Raw genomic sequence first — 16,982 nt, 5'->3', positions numbered from 1 at the left:
CCATACTGCGGGTCATGACTGAACATGAAACCTCTCCGTATGGAAACCAGAAGCCCCAGCAGCACATCCAGTTGCTTTAAAGATGGATGAGCACTGTTGGCCCTTGACATTTGTCAAGAGAAAGAAAAGTGGTGACGCAGCCAAATCAACAGTAAATGGCAGCTGCCCTGGTGCGTTTCTCAGACACCTTTGAAACTGCTCAGGAAGTTTCTCCCTCCCCACGCAGTTTTGTCACTGTCATCACCTGTTACCTGCTGGTTTGCAAAGCTGTGCTTGATGGGGCTGCAGGAACTGCCAGCAATGACCTCATGGAAGGCTTGTTACAGAACTGAGGTCTGGGCTTGATACAACACTGGCTGAATTTGCAAAGAACAGCAATTACCCCCTCATGGACAAGGAGCGAAATACTGGTACCTTTGGTTCTCTGCCCACATCAGGAAAGATCCATAACCAAACCTTACCAGCTTAGTTTTAAAAATGAAAGTATTCAGGAGCATAGGAACTGCATGAGTCACACACTCCCCCCCCCCCATTTAACACATCCCTAAGGCCAAAATATCAGGAATGCTGCAGCAAGCAGGAGGAATTGGAAAGCTCAGAGTTGAAGCATCTGAAGTCCAGATCTTGAGCAGGTTTGCAGGTTGTATATTCATTTATTGATAATAAATAACCAAAGAAGGTTCACAATGTGGAGAGAGGGCGAGCATAAGAAGCCTGGAGATGGACCACAGTTTTAAAGACTGCCCTGTAGAGAGAAAAAAAAAAAACAAATAGAGGAAAAAGGAAAATGAATATCTGTAAGAACTCAGCTGTGCAGCCCACACAGCCTGCTGCAGACACCAGCACCCATTTATCAAGATCTGTATTATGAGAACCTGGTGCTGTTTCACCTTGCAGGTCTGACAGCTCACGCTAAATACATGAGCATGATCCAACTCTAAATTAACCCCCAAAGCACACTTCCTCAGCACATCACCAACAGTGCTTCACACCTCATAACTACCACCCTCCCCAGCCCTTTCTGACCTGTTAGGTGCCTGCAAAGAGGTTGCTTGAGGACAAAGAAGCATTTTGCGTTCCTGTGCCAGCTCATCAGAACCATTTCCAGGTATCACATCTCTCCAGATGGTAGTGAAGTATAGTCTCTTCAGCCCTTTGCTCTTTAACTGACACACAGTTGTTTAAATTTAAGCGGCAAAGATGCAAAGAGATCTCCTGGATTAACTACAGAGCTCTCCATCAGCCTTCAAAAATGCTTTAAAAAAGTGAACGTCAAATACTTTATCTCATTGCATATATATCCCCAATCTGCTTATTAGCTAGAAGCCTCACAGCAGAAATCCCTGAATCTCCCCATATGGTAGTAAGATAAACAGCTGCTAAACTACAGCAACTGGATAGGGAAAAAAGAGGTACTTTTCTAATTAAGATATGCAGATGCTGCGAAACCTTTCAGCCTTTTTGCACTGTTCCTGTCCACACAGGTATGGGTAATGCTGCCACTAGCTTCATGCATAGACTTGGAAGTGTCACCATCAAGCTTTAGTTTTCAGATGTCCCAAGTTATCCTGAGGATGCAATAGTTGCAACACTTATTCAGGAAACGTCACAAAACCTCAAAATTAACAACTCCCAAGTCTTGTGTTGAGCATTCCAGGAATATCCCCAAGAATTTATTTTACAGAGGCAGCACGGACAGAAGTTCGAGCTGTGCAGCAGCAGAACGGATTAGCCATGTCCTTGCTTGTCCTTAGCCACTGAGCTCCATAATGCTCGAATGTTTAGGTAGCAGTAGGGGTGGCAGACATCCAGCCTTTGCTATTCGGCAGGGCAATGAGGCAGAGCTGCCGGGGAAAGGGGATGCTACAAACACGATCCGAAGCTGCCACCTAGTGCTTGCTGTGGACCAGAAGCAGAGCAGCCTCAATTAGGCGACATGCACCGAAGGGTATTTCTAGTTCCCAGCAAAAGATTGAGCAAAGAATTTTTCCTTTTAGCCTGGGGCAAGCATGAGAATTTGCAATGTTAGAATTAGATTCAGGGACAAATAGGGCTGACATTTTGCTTTTTCATCCTTTTAAAGAATTACACACTGTGGTTCAAGCAGCTCTAATACAATGCAAATACAATAGATATACACAATATGTATAACAAAGACAGACCTAATATAGCACCAGAGATCTGAGAGGATGCACCAAGGAAAGCATCACATCCATTCTGTACAGAGAAGGCAAGTGGCTGCCTGCATTTGGCTCAGCATGCACACCTCTAACCACTGGCCTGAGATCTTCACCAGCATCATACTGGGCTGGCTCCCTGTGACCCCCTAGACAAAGATGCTGCAAGACTCACCTCCATGAGATCCTGCAGAGCAGCAGTATTAAGAGAGCCACTGTGAACAACAGCAGGCAATCTGCTTACACAGGAATTCTGCACAGAGGATATGCTGAAGAGGAAGGTTATGTCCTGCTTGGATGGGATGAAGAGCAGGTGTTGAGGGGGAGATAAGAGGATGTTGCAACCATTCTGAGTGCAACCGTCTCCTTTCACAAGGAAACAAACCAGCTGTAGCTCTCCAGTTAGACCTAATTCATTCTGGAGAAAGACAAGGTAATGCACACACTCCTGAATGACTGATCTGTTCCAAAAATTTATTGAATGTAAAATATTTAACAGAAAACAATACTGGAGCCTCCTCATAGGAGGAGTTCACTACAGTAGTCGTAATAAAGTTACCAGCAGAACACGCAGGCAGAGAAGACACTGCTTGCCCACGGCTACTCGTTCATGTGGACTCGTGGCACCTCCAACTTCATACCCTTGAGCCACAAACAGCCAGACCCAAAATGTGGTTAGCCAAGGTGTGGATACTCCTGTTCCTAAAGACTAAGACTGTGTATCAGAGGTACAAAAGAGAAGAACAAGAGCTGTCAATCAAAGGCCACACTGGCAAATCTGTATCACAGAAAAGGAAAATCAAAACCATTCAGAAACCTTTTGGGGAGAGAGAAGCATCAGAAAACACATGCCTTCCTCTCCATCATTCTGCAGGAGGTTCAGGAGCACTAGACACAGCCACAAGTGCTATGGGATATGTCCCATTTGTACCTGCATCTTCACAAAGGTCAGATACCAGTTTTTCAGGATGCTGCACTAGAAGGCTATTGTACTTAAGTACTGCTTAGTACTATTGTACTAAAAGAGCTCAGGAAGCATCCTGGGAGTTAAAATGAGGAATTCTGGTGGTTTCCCAAGCATGAAATGAATGTTGGGGTCTAGAACACTGAAAAAAAAAAAATAAAATACTGGGAATCAAAAGCTGCCATGTCAGAACTTCCAATGACTGCTTCTGGGCATGAGCTCTATCCCTCCAGATCCAGCAACCTATGTTGGGTTTCCAGAACGATCTGCTCCATCACCTCCGGTTTGAGAATGTCTTTGATCTGGAGTGGAAAGAAAAGTAACATTGGCACCAAAAACCAACTACTACTTTTGCACACTCGATGGGGACAAGGATCCCTGACACACAGCAATGAGCAGTGAGTTTAGTAGGTTGTGGCCAAACAAGACTATGGCAGAAGTGGGGAAGTTCATATTGTCACTTACTACAAGGATGCTTTGGAAAGCCAAAAGGAAGCCTCACCACCTAACTTCAGCAGCTGAGGAGGCCTTTCCATTCCCTCCCCACAGCATGGAATAAAGTAAACACCCCCAGTTTCTGTACCTGATGAGGAAGGGATGCTTCGTAGCAATATAGGACGCTGGTGTCAAAGAGCATCAGCTTATGAGTAACCAGAGCTACAATGCAGTTTCGGACCCGTGAGATCACCTCCCGGTCAGACATGGAAACAGGCTGAGGAAGAACAAAGGAAAAGAGATTAATACACAGGGAAATAATGCAAGCCTACTGTAAAAAAAGCTTTGCCATGAACCTAATACCAAATCTGGAAAGCCCTCAGGTTGTTCACATGCCTCTGACTATGTTAGACTAAGAAAACATCACTGGTAGGAGAAGGCTGATCTTCCCTGAACCCTCACCTCCAAGTTGGCGACGAAGCCCCCAGTCTCTTCATCTCTCTGCTCTGAAGTTGGGTAGATCCAGATGTAACCATTGTTGCCGAGGATCACAGATGCACCACAGGGCAGGTCATGGAAGTGAGTCTTCTGGCGTTTCACAAGAGATGGTGAGACCTGAATGAGCACACCCTGGGAAAGCTGAAGAGGAGACCACGAGACTCAGCATGAGAGACATGAGCCACCACAGATCACATCAAGTCACCGATACACACTCTGTTCCCAGTCTAGGAACCAGTCAATTTTAACACCTTTTCCTGTGAAACAGTGAATATAAAACCTGCCTGCCTCTGGGAGTGCTGCGAGGATTAGCTAGTGCCTGTGCAGTCCTTTGAAGATGAAGAATACTCTAAGTGCTTGGCACAAATGTTAATATCTTGATCGTAACTACACATCAACCATCCCTGCAGAAAAATGAGGACAGGCCCAATTAAGCAGAACACTTTCCCTCTTAATCCAATCACTGTCCTTCGCCCTTTGTGCAATAAGAACACTTCCCTTTCATCTTCTAAGTGCTAATACCCTTGGTCTGGTAATCCCAAACTGCAGCCTGCACTCCAGTGGCCCCTTGGCTTATTTCAATGCACAAAACCAGAGATAAATGCCAACTGCATGAAGCCCAAAATAGAGCTCTGGAGAAAAAGAAAGAAGTCACAGGTGCAATGGCCTGCAGAAGAGCAGTGATGAAGTTTGAGTCAGAAGATTTCTCCCCAGGGTTTAATTCCCAAGTGGCTAGTGGGGGTTTGCAGGCTGTAAGTGTGGTCCGAGAGAACAACAGCTCAAAGGGCACCTCAAGGGCACTTCCTCTACTTTGGGTAAACTCCAATCCATGTAACCACATAGGAACTAATATTCTTCCTTAACCTGCAGGAATGGGTTATAACAACATCTGCTCTACTCCAGAGCCGCTTTCTTCAAAGTCCCTCCAAAAGGATGTCACATGGAGCAGAATTAGGCCAAGATCAAGTGCTTTTGAACAACTTACCTTCCCGTATTTCAGACTCCGGGTGTGCAGCGACAATGCCCCATCAGTAAATATAGACTGCACCTCTGCCTGTCAGTGCCACTTAAGGAAACAAGGTCTCTACTGCTGCCCGGTGCCAACAGCCACTGACTGCCTGCAGCAGAGAGCTCTCACTACCAGCCAGGCTGTTTTCCCTGCACCCTTGGTTCTTCTGAGTGCAAACAGTGGAAGGATACACTGATGAGGTCCCCTTCCTGCAGACAGTCCCTCATTGCAAGCTCATCTTCTATTGATCTCCTCCTCTGAAATCACAGAATCATAGAATCAACCAGGTTGGTAAAGACCTGTATGATCATTGAGCCCAACCATCAACCCAGGCCTGTCAAGCCCACCACTAAACCATGTCACTAAGGACAAACTGATCTCCCCTCATGATCTCCAGTCCCAGCCACCCCCTATAGTGGCCCACACTATACAGCTGCTGCTCATACCCCTCATGGCCACCCCACCTCTCCCCTCATGATTTCCTAGCAGAATGCAAGACAAGTTACATGTAGTTCAGAAAGAGAAAACATCAGTTAAAGACACTGCAGGGGGACCATTGGGTGCTAAGCAAAACACAGTGTGGTTGCCAAAGGAAAGCCAGACTAGCACATTTAAGTGTTTATGTCCAAATAACACCATGAGTTAAAGATACCGGAGCACTGCAGACCCACTCCCCAGACCCAACACTGCCCTTGGGTACTGTGCGAAAGGCACCACAGCTTCCAAGCAAGCAGAGGACAACAGGGCTCCGGCACTGCTGGCCTACACTCACCAGTTCCCCACCGGGTAAGTTGATAGATGACAGCAGCAGGACTGAATCTAGCCTGGAATACGTCTCCACTTTCCATCGCTTCTGCTGAACCTGGAGAAGGAAGGATCATCTGCTGACACGCACGTAGAGCTGAGCAGCTCTTCAGCAGAGCGGGATGTCCTGCGGCCAGCCCAGGCTGCAGGGGTTGAGGCTGCCTCCAGCCGCCTCGCCTGCTTTAAACCCCACCCCAGCGCTTCCGCACAACGTGCTTCCAGCAGTGTCACAAGCGCTGCGGGTCACACCACGGCACAGACACGTAGCGGGACACCCTCCTCCTCCGCGGCACATCCCTGGGCTTTACCTCCGTAATCCTCCCGACCACGACATCGCCGACCTCACCGTTGTACCTGGGAGCGGGGACAGGGAGAGCAGCCCGTCACACACCTCATCGTGCCCGGCGCCAGGCCCGGCCGGGAGCCAGCCCTCACCCCGCACAGCACGCACCCTCCCCGCGCTCACCGGGTGTTCAGCGCTCGGACACAGATCAGCTTGTTCACCCTCTCCACCACGCCGGCCACCGAGGCGATGAGCTTGTCATCCTCCACATAGGTGCCGTGGCCCCTGTGGAGACAAGCGGCTGCCTGAGGACAGCCCGAGGACAGGCAACCCTCGCCCCCTCCTCTTCGCCATCGCCTCACCTCATGTAGCCCGTATCCGTGGTGATCGTGTCCCCCGGAGCCACCAAGTGCTTCTCGGGGCCCTGAGGCGCCGTCACCACCGCCGGCTTGCGGGGCACTGGCAACCGCATGGTGACCGCGGCCATCTTGACTGAGGGCGGTGCAGCACCGTGACCTCGTCCGCAGGCACCTTCCGGCCGCCATGTTGGCTACTGGCGGGAAGGCGCCTGAAGGCGCTGGCGTCGCCATCTTGACTGAGGGCGGCGCTGAGGTGTCCGGGCAGCCATATTGGTTCCTGTCAGGGAAGCAAAGGCAGAGGGCGGCCATGTTTAGTGAGGGCAGGCTGTGGGGCTGAGCGGGGGCCGGCTGCACGGGGGGCCCAGCACCCCGCTTTGGGAGGCCACCTCCGGCTAACCCTAACCCATGAGCCTGCCCTGCTGCATTAGGCAGGACAAGGGGCATTGGGGAACCCAGTGTTTAATGCCGCAAGCCCACATGTAGGGACTGCAGGAAGGTGTACACCCGGGTGGTGGTTAGACTTGGCTTAAGGGGTGAGTTGACAGTTCCCTTGGCAGAGCTCTTCTAATGGTAAATAATAGGGGTGGGTGGAAGTTTTGAGCATTTAATTCAAGCCCAGCTAGATTTGAGAGGTCCTGAGGAAATACCAAGGAAAAAGAAGGCAGCAATGACCTCCGGCAAATCCTTCTTTTCCTTAGCACCAAAAATCAGACTATTCCTCCAAGCGGGACTTGTGTGTGTAGCCCATCACAGCTGGAATATGACCATTAATTCATGGAAGATATTGAAGGATCTCAATAGCTGTTGCTTCGGATAGAGCATAAATGTGGGCACAGGGAGGTACCAGACCTCACACTGGTACCTGCTTGCAGCCAGCACCCACCTCTTCTCTTTCATACCTGAAACGGGTCTTTCCTCTTCCCAACTGCACTATTCGCTCCAACAAATGATGCTACATCTCCTAATTCACCTCTTATTTGGTTGAAATCTCCACTCATTCCAACCACTACATCCCCCCCCCTTAACCAAATAAAGCTCTCCATACTGTCCCCTCTTCTAAACGATAAATGTTCCAAGTAGTTTTTATTTAGAATACAAGAGAGAGGTACAAATGTATTTACACTGTGTACATATACAATCAAATAATATAGAATATCAAAGTTCTGTAAATAATGTTTACATAAATATTTACACGGTTAAAGTGACACTTGTTCTTCTCGGGAAGTCAAAACACCGTTTAGTGAGAACTTTATACACCTTAGACTTAGAATTAAGATTAGAATAGCTTCTGTCGAGCTCTATGATACACAGCCCTCCCCTCTCGCCTATGGCAGGACTCCAGAGGGCGCTTGGAGTTGTCCTTGGGGACAGAGCTGGCCCAGGGACCGGTTTCCTCTGTCCCCGGAGGGCAGCAGAAGGAGCAGCCGAAGCGTTCCGGGGATCAGACCCCACAAAACCTGCCCGTAGATGGGCACTTCCAGCGGGGAGCATCCCTGTGGAACATGGCCTGTCCCCCCCCCCCCCTCCCCTCTGCCCATGGCATCGCTCCGTGGGGTCTGGCAAACCCCCAGTGCACGGCTCAGGGCTGGAGGAGGGCAGGCAAGGGTGGGGGCAAACGCAACCCTTTGCTCAATGAGGAGGGAAATGGGTCGCTTGGAAAGAGCCACCGGAGCCAAACAGGCACGAATAGGGCTGTGACAGTCTTTCAGTGGGATATGCATGAGCTGGACACTTGCTGGAGCACAGGAGAAGGGATAAGAGCAGCTTTTCCTTCTATCAGGTTATGTGTCACACCCAGGCAGGACTCACCAGGAAGCTTTTAGGTTGCCCCAGTGCACCAGCACATCCACACACACCATCCAGCTGTGGCCCTTGTCCCCCTGCTCACCCCAGGGACCAGCAGCACCCATCCTACACCGCATCTCCCCAGGGAGCATCCTGCATGGTGCGGCTCAGAGCTGGGGGGGGTCCTTCACCACCCCCCCTACCATACCCCACACAAACAGCAATGCTCCAAAACCCCACCAACACAAAAAGCAGCCCTGCCTCTGCCCCCCAGCTCTGCCACGGGTCAACCACCCCTAGTCCACTGCATGCCTCAGCACCGGTCTTTGCTGTCCCAAAACCCGCTGCCGCGCTGAGGGCTTCACAGCACCATGGTGGGGATGTGATGGGCCAGAGAAGCAGGATGGGGCACGGGCAGTGCCGGCGAGTGAGCCTGCAGGGAGGCGTTGGGGGGCCGATGGCGAGCGCTCTTCTGGTGCGCCCGCAGCCCGGCAAGCTGGGAATAGGCACTTTGGCAAACCTGGCACTTGTAGGGCCGCTCGCCGGTGTGCAAGCGGACGTGGTTGCGGAGGGTGGAGGACTGGCTGAAGCGGCGGTTGCAGAAGCGGCACACGAAGGGCTTGTCCAGCGTGTGGATGCGCATGTGGGAGCGCAGGTTGCTGCGGGAGTTGAAGCCGCGGTGGCAGATGACGCAGCGCATGCGCCCCGTCGTGCTGGCCCCCGTCTCCACCGCGTGGAAGTCCTCTGGGGACAATAGGGACCGTCAGGAGCTGCTCCAGGGCACAGCCTGAACCCCAATGGGGCAGTCCTAAATAACCACCCTGAGCCCCCTCACTGGCTCCCTTTGGGGTCACAGGCTGGTTCCTGGGCCTTCAGGATGGGACTAGAGCTGGGAATGGGCTCATGCGAATTTAGGTGAGGGGGAAACACTGAAGCCAACATGTGGCCCCGTAGAGGGGCACAAAAAGCAGTTTTCCCCACCCAGCTGTGTCAGGCAGTCAACCACAGCACTAACAGCAGCCATGGGCAACCCCCAGAATTACTGGGGGTCCACTCAAGCTGTATGGATCTGTCTCATAGTCCCTATGTCATCCCCAGTTCCCTTCAGAATCTGACATATCCTCTGGGATACACCTGCCCCATGCCCACCCTGTGGCCTCAGAACTGTGGACATGGTTGATGCAGAACAGGCAGAGATGCTGCACCCAAGGCTGTTTCCAATGTTACCTACCATGCTTGTTCTTCTTCTGCTCCTCTTCCAGCCCTGGCACACCTGGGATGCCCAGGAAAGTGTTATGGGAGTTCCCATACCAGACCAGCAGCTCTTGGTCTGGAGGAATCATCTATAAAAAGAAATAGAGATGGCATGTTGGGAGCAGCGATGAGCAGAGATGAACACCCTTGAACGGTCACTTCAGACCTACCCTGGCTATAGCCCATATCCTGCGAGGCCCTGCTGCTGTCTGGGACCTGCCAGCAAGTCCCCAGTACTCAGCACAGCCCACGCTGCAGCACTGGAGGCAATGCCACAGCTCAGCATCATCCACTGCCGGCACAAACCTGCACCTTGCTCTCCCCCAGGCTGGGCCACAAACATGACAGCAAATAAGCAGCTACAGAGCACACAGGTGGAGCTGGGGTCCCTGCAGCTCTCAGAGACATAGAGAAATAAACCATTTGTGGGCCCACGAACTGCGTGGATGCACAAGCGACAGACCAAAGCAAGGAGCCAGCAAAGGGCTCATCAGCCCAGGGATCAAAGGAGAGATCAGGGACTGGTATGGGAGAGCGTAGTACAGGTGTGAGATGCTGCCCACAACCCACACCAAAGCCACGGTGCCTGCAACAGCCCAAGATCTATAGGGCCAGGAAAAGGTCTGTGCACCACCCATGCTCCAGTTTTCCTGAAATGATGGCACTTCTCATTCCTCTGTTATTCCCGTTACGTTCTGCACTGCTGGGGCAGCTGGAGCAACCAGCCTGAAAACGCCGTTCAAGCCTCCCCGCATGAAGCGGCCATGACTGGGAAGCTGGGTGCTCCGACACCGGTTCAGGCAACACTAATAACATCACTTTACAAAATATATGCATTTTCCCCTTGCAGGTCCCTGGCATTAAGAACGTAATTTAGAAATGGGAGACTCCTGCATTTCAGATAACAGCTTTCCATACGCAAGTAGACCAAGAAAAGCATCATCCACATGAAACACAGCTCACGAGTTGCATCACTCAAAGACTGATAATGTGCCTAATTTTAAGCACCCGAAAGCAGGAATTTGACTTCATATGCTTAAGTGCCCATCTGCTTAAAGACCTCACTGGGGCTGCAGAGTAGGTATACGGGAAAGGCTATATCATCTTGCATCCCAAATTGGTGCAGTTTCATTTTCTTTTAGCAGAAAATGAGTTATTTTTAATAGAAGCAAAGAGAATAAAAGATTGCTGAAAGGACACACCACATTACAGGGGTGCATACATGTGTGTGCAGGTTTTATCCTGCTGGAGCACCAGCAGGAGGTGAGCACACGTGTGCTTATGCCCCAAAGCAATTTAAACTGCCCTGGCAGGAATCTCGTGGCCTTCAGACCAAAGGCTAAAACTTGCTGCTCTCATTTTATTTTCCAGCAGCAGAAGCTTGGAATTGTTGAGGGCAGGAACAGAAAAAAACACATGGAAATATTAAAGACAAATGGCAAAAAAAGGCGTAAAATAAACCTGATTTTGTGGAGGGTAGATGAGAAAGAGACCCTAAGGCATATTGCACTGCAGTGATGGTGCAGCAGAGGTGGGTACAGAGCGATGGGCCCAGCTCATGGTGCCCACTAGGAAGGGGATGCAGCAAGCAGGAAGCTTTGCATGGGGAGGGGATAAGGAGATCAGTAAGCCCCTCATGGCTGGCAGGGGATGGAGGGTGACAGTGCCCATGCACAGCACCCCCAGGTTCAGGTCACTGCATCCCCTGCCCAAGACTGAGCAGTTCTGGCTGGTCTCAGGGTGATGCTGTGCTCTCGGTTCAGGGTTTGTGGTGAGAGAAGTGACAAGGCAGGAAAACGGGTGACAACAGGGGCTGCTGAGGCCCGAGGTACAGATATCTGTGTGCCCGCAACTCCACATTAGGGGATTAACAAATGGAGAGAGAAGCACAAAAGGAAAATCCTCTCCTTTTCCTTTTCTTATTGGGTGCACAAACTCCAATGAGTTGGAACAAGCGGTTTTGGACCGCATGTGTGTGTGCATGCACACATGTGCTGTAGAGGGGTGAATAGAGAGCCCACAGAAGATGCAGATCCTCAGCCCGTCATGCCTGGCTGTGACCCAGCTCCTCAAACACTCCTTGCTTCCCTTTCTTGCAGTCAAACACGTAAAGCCTCAGCCCTTCTGCTCCTCTTGTGCTGACCTGGTGGCAGTGGGAGCAGGAGCACCATGCCACAGGCACCCTTCATCCCCACACCTAGTTCTCCCCATCACTTGGGGTTCACCACTCTCAACATCTCTGCTCATGACAAAGAGAATTAAACTTGTCCTGCTCTGGCGCTCACTGCTTCAGCCCTGGGAACAAGCCTGCAAACTGACCATGATTATAAGAGGGCCTCTACATGCACTTCCCCAGATATCAACTCATCTGCCCCGTCATCCATGTTCACACAGGCTGTGAGATACATGGCTGAATTACACCATGGCCACGTGGAATTATTTTACTTCTTTGCAGAATAGGAACAGTAATAAGAAGCAATTAAGCTGCTGTCACTATTGTACAGCTGCCCAGGGGAGCATCCGGTCTCAAAACTGGGCACAGTTGAAGCCTATGGAGGGCTGTTCAGGATGGGGAGAGCAGCACAGGAGCGCTTGGGGCTCTTGCTTGAGCGCTGTGCGGGGAAAGGTGGCAGAACCGAGAGGCATATGGGACTTTCCCCAGCACAATACCTGTTCTCAGCCACCCAATATGCTTTTCCCATCCTGCTGCACCAATCCCACACCCAGCGCTGATGCTATCTCAGTGCAGGATTGGGCCATGGTCCTGTGCTGAGGAGCGTTTGAGCATCCACTCCTCTGTAAAACAGCCTAGGAGCCCAGGCTGATCCCAGGAGCTGCCCTTCCAAAGACCCAGTGGCACCTGCACTCTTTCCTAGCCAAGAGCCTCTCCCAGCTGCAGGCAGGGCAGCAGCCCATGCAGGTATGGACCCAATACCAGAAACAGTCCCACAGTGCTGGGAGATGTTCCCTCTTGTGACACCTCCCCGAGCTACCACCGGGTTACGGGAACACTCAACACAAGCAGGGCTGGTCCCCACTGTCACACCACTGGTGCTGCGTGACTTGTACGTAGGTGGCATCAATAAAGCTAGGGAGCCAGGCTCCCATCTCTATCCCAACATCTCCCGTAGGGAGCTGTGGGTACCTCCACCTTTAATCCCACAGCATGACAACCTGCGCCCTGGGACATCCCTGGGAGCCAGTGCCTGTCCCCGTGCCTCTGCCAGCACTTGATACAGGAGCACATGGATGAGTCAGGCAGAGTCGGTCCATTCTCCACAGCCCCACTGTGGGTAGCCCAAGGCATGGGGGTACCAGCACCACTCCCTGCCTGGCTCCCAAAGGCCTGATTCTGCTGTTTACAGACAGAGTTGCTTATGACCCTGGGCAAAAGCTTTGCAGGGGCACAGGACTCCCCATACTTGCCCTGCTGCAGAGAAGAGGGTTCTGCACAAAAATCAAGAGGACATCAACGCCCCTTTCCTGACCAAATCCCCTCCTGGGCCAGGATTCCGGCTCTTATGCTTTACACCCCAAAACAAGCTTGGTGTTGTTTGCTCTCCCTCTGCTCAGCACACATCATCCCATGAACCCACTGAAAGGGGACAGAGAGAAGAAGGGTCCTTTGCTGTTCCCTGAAGCTCATGCAATGGCTGTTCCCTGCAGGGCCCGCCTGTGCCAGGGGGTCTGGGTGCCGGCTACGGCAAAGCTGCCCTGTGCTCCCACAGACACACAGCAGCAGCCCAAAAGGAAAAGGGAGGGTCTGTGGGGTCCCCTGCTGCTGCTGCTGCTCCTTGCCCCGCTTACCTCAATAGCCTTGTAGAAGATGCTGTTCCCAATCTGGACCACCTCCAGGTTCTGCTCCTGCTCATTCCGCGCACATTTGATGTAGGTCATCCAGCTGCGGTGGTCCTCCTGGCTGGCATCGATGAAGTACCGCACAGTGCCATCTTCATTGAAGACCTGGGAAGGGAAAAGAACATTTGGTAGCAATGCTGCCACAGTGGAATGAACCTCATCACCTCCTGCACCTGGGATAACATCCCTGGGTGGACAGGGACAAGCTCAAAGCCAGCACAGCATCAGCGCTGAGACCCCTCCAGCAGCCAGGAAATTGCCAAACCCTTCCTGCTCATGGTGCTGGACCACACAGCCGCATGGGAACTGAAGAAAGGAGCTCTGCTTCTGCTTTGCAGGCGCAGCTGGCCCTACCAGCCCATGCCCACGGGGATAACGCAGCTCCCGGCCTCAATGCCCCTTTGCAGAAGGGGGGGCAACACCCTGCTGCTGCCCATGGGAGCCAGAGTATCCCTGGAATGGTGCCTGCCAGACCTGGACCTCAGGGGAAGAAGCTTTGGAACATGGTAGGAAAGGTGAGGCAAGTTTCTATTAGGCATAAATTTATAATAATCATTAAGAAGTGCAAGTCTAACACCGAGTGAAACAAATATAACTAGAGGAAAAAAACCTCTACCCGCTGGGTATCAACCCAGCATGATGTCCTGGCAGCTCAGAACCCCATGGCTTCATTTGAGGTTAAGAGCCCCAGGGCTGGGACAAAGCAGGGGACAAGGCAGAGCTGTTTTCATGCGCTGTGCACGGGGAAGGACAGGGTGTGATCCTGCTGCACGGGACATGAGCAGCAGCCTTTCAGGGTTCATCCAAGAGCTGGATGAAGAAGGCCTTGGGTCTCCCAACCCCACCTGCCCTGGAGGAAGCCAGCCCTTCGCACGGGCGGGGAGGCACAGGGAGGGTGCCTGACAGCACACAAGCACAGGGCAAAGCCCGTGGGCCCCGGCACCACATCCCTGCTGCTCCCCGGGGCTGGGGATACTGGGGATGTCGTTACCTCCCACATGAGGTTGTTGTTCTTGCACAGGTCCACATGCTCGGGCGAGATGACCCTGCCCGTGAACGGTCCCATCTCGGTGCCAGCCTTGATCCAGGTCTTGGAGAAGATGCCGAGCCCTTCCCCGGGGATGGAGCTCTGGGCGATGATCACTTCCGACGGCAGCACCAGGCTGGACAGCTTCTGCACCTCTGCGGGCAGCGGCAAGGGGGCTCGGACCGGGACCTGCCGCCCTCCTTCCATTCACCCCCTGCCCACCCCACCGCGGGGAAGCCCGAGGAGGGGACAGAGGGGACCCAAATCCCGGGGCTGAGCCTTTGAAACGCCCAACCGGGCTCCTACAAAGCGGTACAAGGTTCCCCCCGGGGCATTGAGGAGATACCTGGGAAAAGCAGCCCCGGCCGGGCGAGGGAACGGGGCTGAGAAAGGAGGTTAAATGGTGTCTATTTCGCCCCATCCAGCAATTTGTCATGCTGTTAAAGTGATCTGCATTCATTAAACTCAACTAGAAAGAAATTGCTAATTCTAAATTCATTAGTCCTTTAGGAATGCTGTAGCGGTACATTGTGCCTGAATGGCGCAAGGGCTTGTTTAAAAGGGCCCAGGAATTCCTCTTACAAAATGGGGAGATGAGATGGTTGACATATAGTGAATGGAAATGGAATTAGCCTTCATGGTAAATTAAGAGAGGAACAGAAAATCCGAGAGGGGGAAAAGGGAGCCGGGACGCCCCGGCGGTGCCGGGGCGAGAGAAAAGATATTGTCCCGGGCGGCTGAATACGGGTCGTCCCCCCCCCGGCTCCCCCCAGCCCGCGGTTTAAGTGGGAACTTTCTCAGGTCAAGCCCAAGTTAACCAAATGAATTTAAAGCCCTTCTTCCCCAGTCAACTGCTATTACACGGCTGGGGAGAGCCGGGCGCCGGCAGCCACGTCCCGCTGCCGGGCACTGGGGGGGCCCGTCCCGAGGATGAGGAAGGGGGTCCGGAGGGTCCGGGTGTGTGTGTGTGTGTGGGGTGTGCACTCACCTCCGGAGAAGGACTGAGCCAGGACCTCAGCAGTGAAGGCGGTCTTGGGGCTGCTCTTCTCCTCGAAGAGCTGCTCGCCCAGGACGTTTCTCCAGCGGCCGTAGAGGAAGCTGTGCAGGATGTCGGAGGTGATCACCTCTGCCAGCGAGAGCCCCTGCGGCTTCAGCCCGGGCTTGAGCACCAGCGCTTCGGCGGGGAGCACCGAGCCCATCATGGGGGCGAGGCAGCGGCGGGCGGGCCGGGCTCGGCGGGGCGCAGGCGGCGGGCCGGGCTCCGTGCGGCTCGGTGGCTCCCGCCCGGCTATATATGAGCTTCATTGACCCTCCTAATTGGTTATTAATGACCTCCCTGACGTTGGCGGAGAGACTGGGGCTGCCGGAGCGAGGCGAGCCGTCGGAGCCCCCCCCTCCCCTTCTTCTTTTCCCTCCCCTCCCCGGGGGTGGGGTGGCTGGAGGGAGGGACACGGCGAGCACACACGCATGCACACACATACACACGTATATACATATATATACACACGTATATACACACATGTACACACGCACCGCTTCGGCCCCTCGCACCCCCCTGGCCCAGACAAACGCAAACCCGGGCACCTGCCCCCCGGCCACCCTCCGGGAACGGCGAAAAGGCAACGAAATGGGCAGCAATGAGCCCCCCGGTGCCCCACAGACGGGGCGCGCCCTCCGGCCCGGCCCCGCTCCCCACCCGGTCCTTGCGCTCGTTTTTTGGGGTGAAACGCGGCGCTTTGGGGCCGCTGCGCATCACAACGAAATCAGAGGAGCCGGGGCCGTCTCCCAGTCCTGCTCAGCGGCTTCGGGCCCCCGCGGCCCCGGGAGAACGGACCCGAGTTCCCCCGGTGAGCCCTGAGCCGCCGCGGATCCCCACTGCCCCCCGCATCCCCGAGCCGAAGCGTCGGTACCGGAGACAGCGGGAGGGGCCGGCGCTGCCCCCCAAATCCTAGGGAGGGTCCCCAAGCACAGAGTGAGAGGGGACGCACCCTCGGGGCTGTTTCCCGCATGCAACCGGGGCCGGGCTCTCCCGGATGCAGCCTCCAGCCCGGCCCGTTCCGAATCCCGCATCCCCGTTGCATTTACCCAGGGAAGGTGGGAACGACCGCGAACTGTGCCTACGGGTGGAAGGGGCAAGAGTGGATCCTCCACTTCCCCACAACGACAACAGTATCCTGAGCATCTCCGGGGCTTTGCCACCACAGCACCCTCATTCCCGCACCCAAAACCATTCCCCGGCCAACCCTGCTCCCCGGGAAGGTGACATTAGAATGGCCCCCCAAAACTCAGTACTCTCCCCCGCTTAGGGCCCGCAGCTTTCAACTCAGCAAAGGGTTAATCTTTGCTGGATTTAAACCCAATCCTGCTGTGTCGGAGCTTAGAGCCCTCTCCTTAGCCTTGTTCTTTTGATTTTCATGGGGACGAGGGGCTGTAAAGGGCTGAGCTCGGGGGGGAGGAAAGAAGGATGGGTCCCCAAATTCCTCAAGCTCTCAAAGTCGGCTCCTGCAACTGTAGCCCCGCGGGGCCGAA

The 16,982-nt window shown here is 53.4% G+C and overlaps 2 protein-coding genes across 2 annotated transcripts; both read right to left on the bottom strand.

Moving 5' to 3' along the window:
• Nucleotides 1-2,641: 2,641 nt before the first annotated feature.
• EXOSC2 (exosome component 2) lies at nucleotides 2,642-6,808 on the bottom strand. Its single transcript, XM_057401547.1, has 9 exons — nucleotides 6,533-6,808; nucleotides 6,354-6,455; nucleotides 6,196-6,241; nucleotides 5,856-5,945; nucleotides 5,275-5,340; nucleotides 5,060-5,128; nucleotides 4,039-4,215; nucleotides 3,725-3,853; nucleotides 2,642-3,443 (listed from the first exon to the last, which is right to left on the bottom strand). Exons 1-9 carry the CDS (start codon nucleotides 6,655-6,657, stop codon nucleotides 3,363-3,365), a joined length of 885 nt encoding a protein of 294 aa, XP_057257530.1. The 5' UTR covers nucleotides 6,658-6,808; the 3' UTR covers nucleotides 2,642-3,362.
• Nucleotides 6,809-8,594: 1,786 nt separating this feature from the next.
• PRDM12 (PR/SET domain 12) lies at nucleotides 8,595-15,955 on the bottom strand. Its single transcript, XM_057401455.1, has 5 exons — nucleotides 15,442-15,955; nucleotides 14,418-14,608; nucleotides 13,376-13,531; nucleotides 9,546-9,657; nucleotides 8,595-9,058 (listed from the first exon to the last, which is right to left on the bottom strand). Exons 1-5 carry the CDS (start codon nucleotides 15,653-15,655, stop codon nucleotides 8,676-8,678), a joined length of 1,056 nt encoding a protein of 351 aa, XP_057257438.1. The 5' UTR covers nucleotides 15,656-15,955; the 3' UTR covers nucleotides 8,595-8,675.
• Nucleotides 15,956-16,982: the final 1,027 nt, after the last annotated feature.

This window comes from Pezoporus wallicus, unplaced genomic scaffold, assembly GCF_028554395.1.
Source record: "Pezoporus wallicus isolate ANWC-B61680 ecotype Strahan unplaced genomic scaffold, APGP_CSIRO_Pwel_v1 contig_8013, whole genome shotgun sequence".
NCBI lineage: Eukaryota > Metazoa > Chordata > Aves > Psittaciformes > Psittacidae > Pezoporus > Pezoporus wallicus.
The sequence above is the reverse complement of the archived record's forward strand: the minus strand, read 5'-3'. Positions and strand labels throughout refer to the sequence as shown.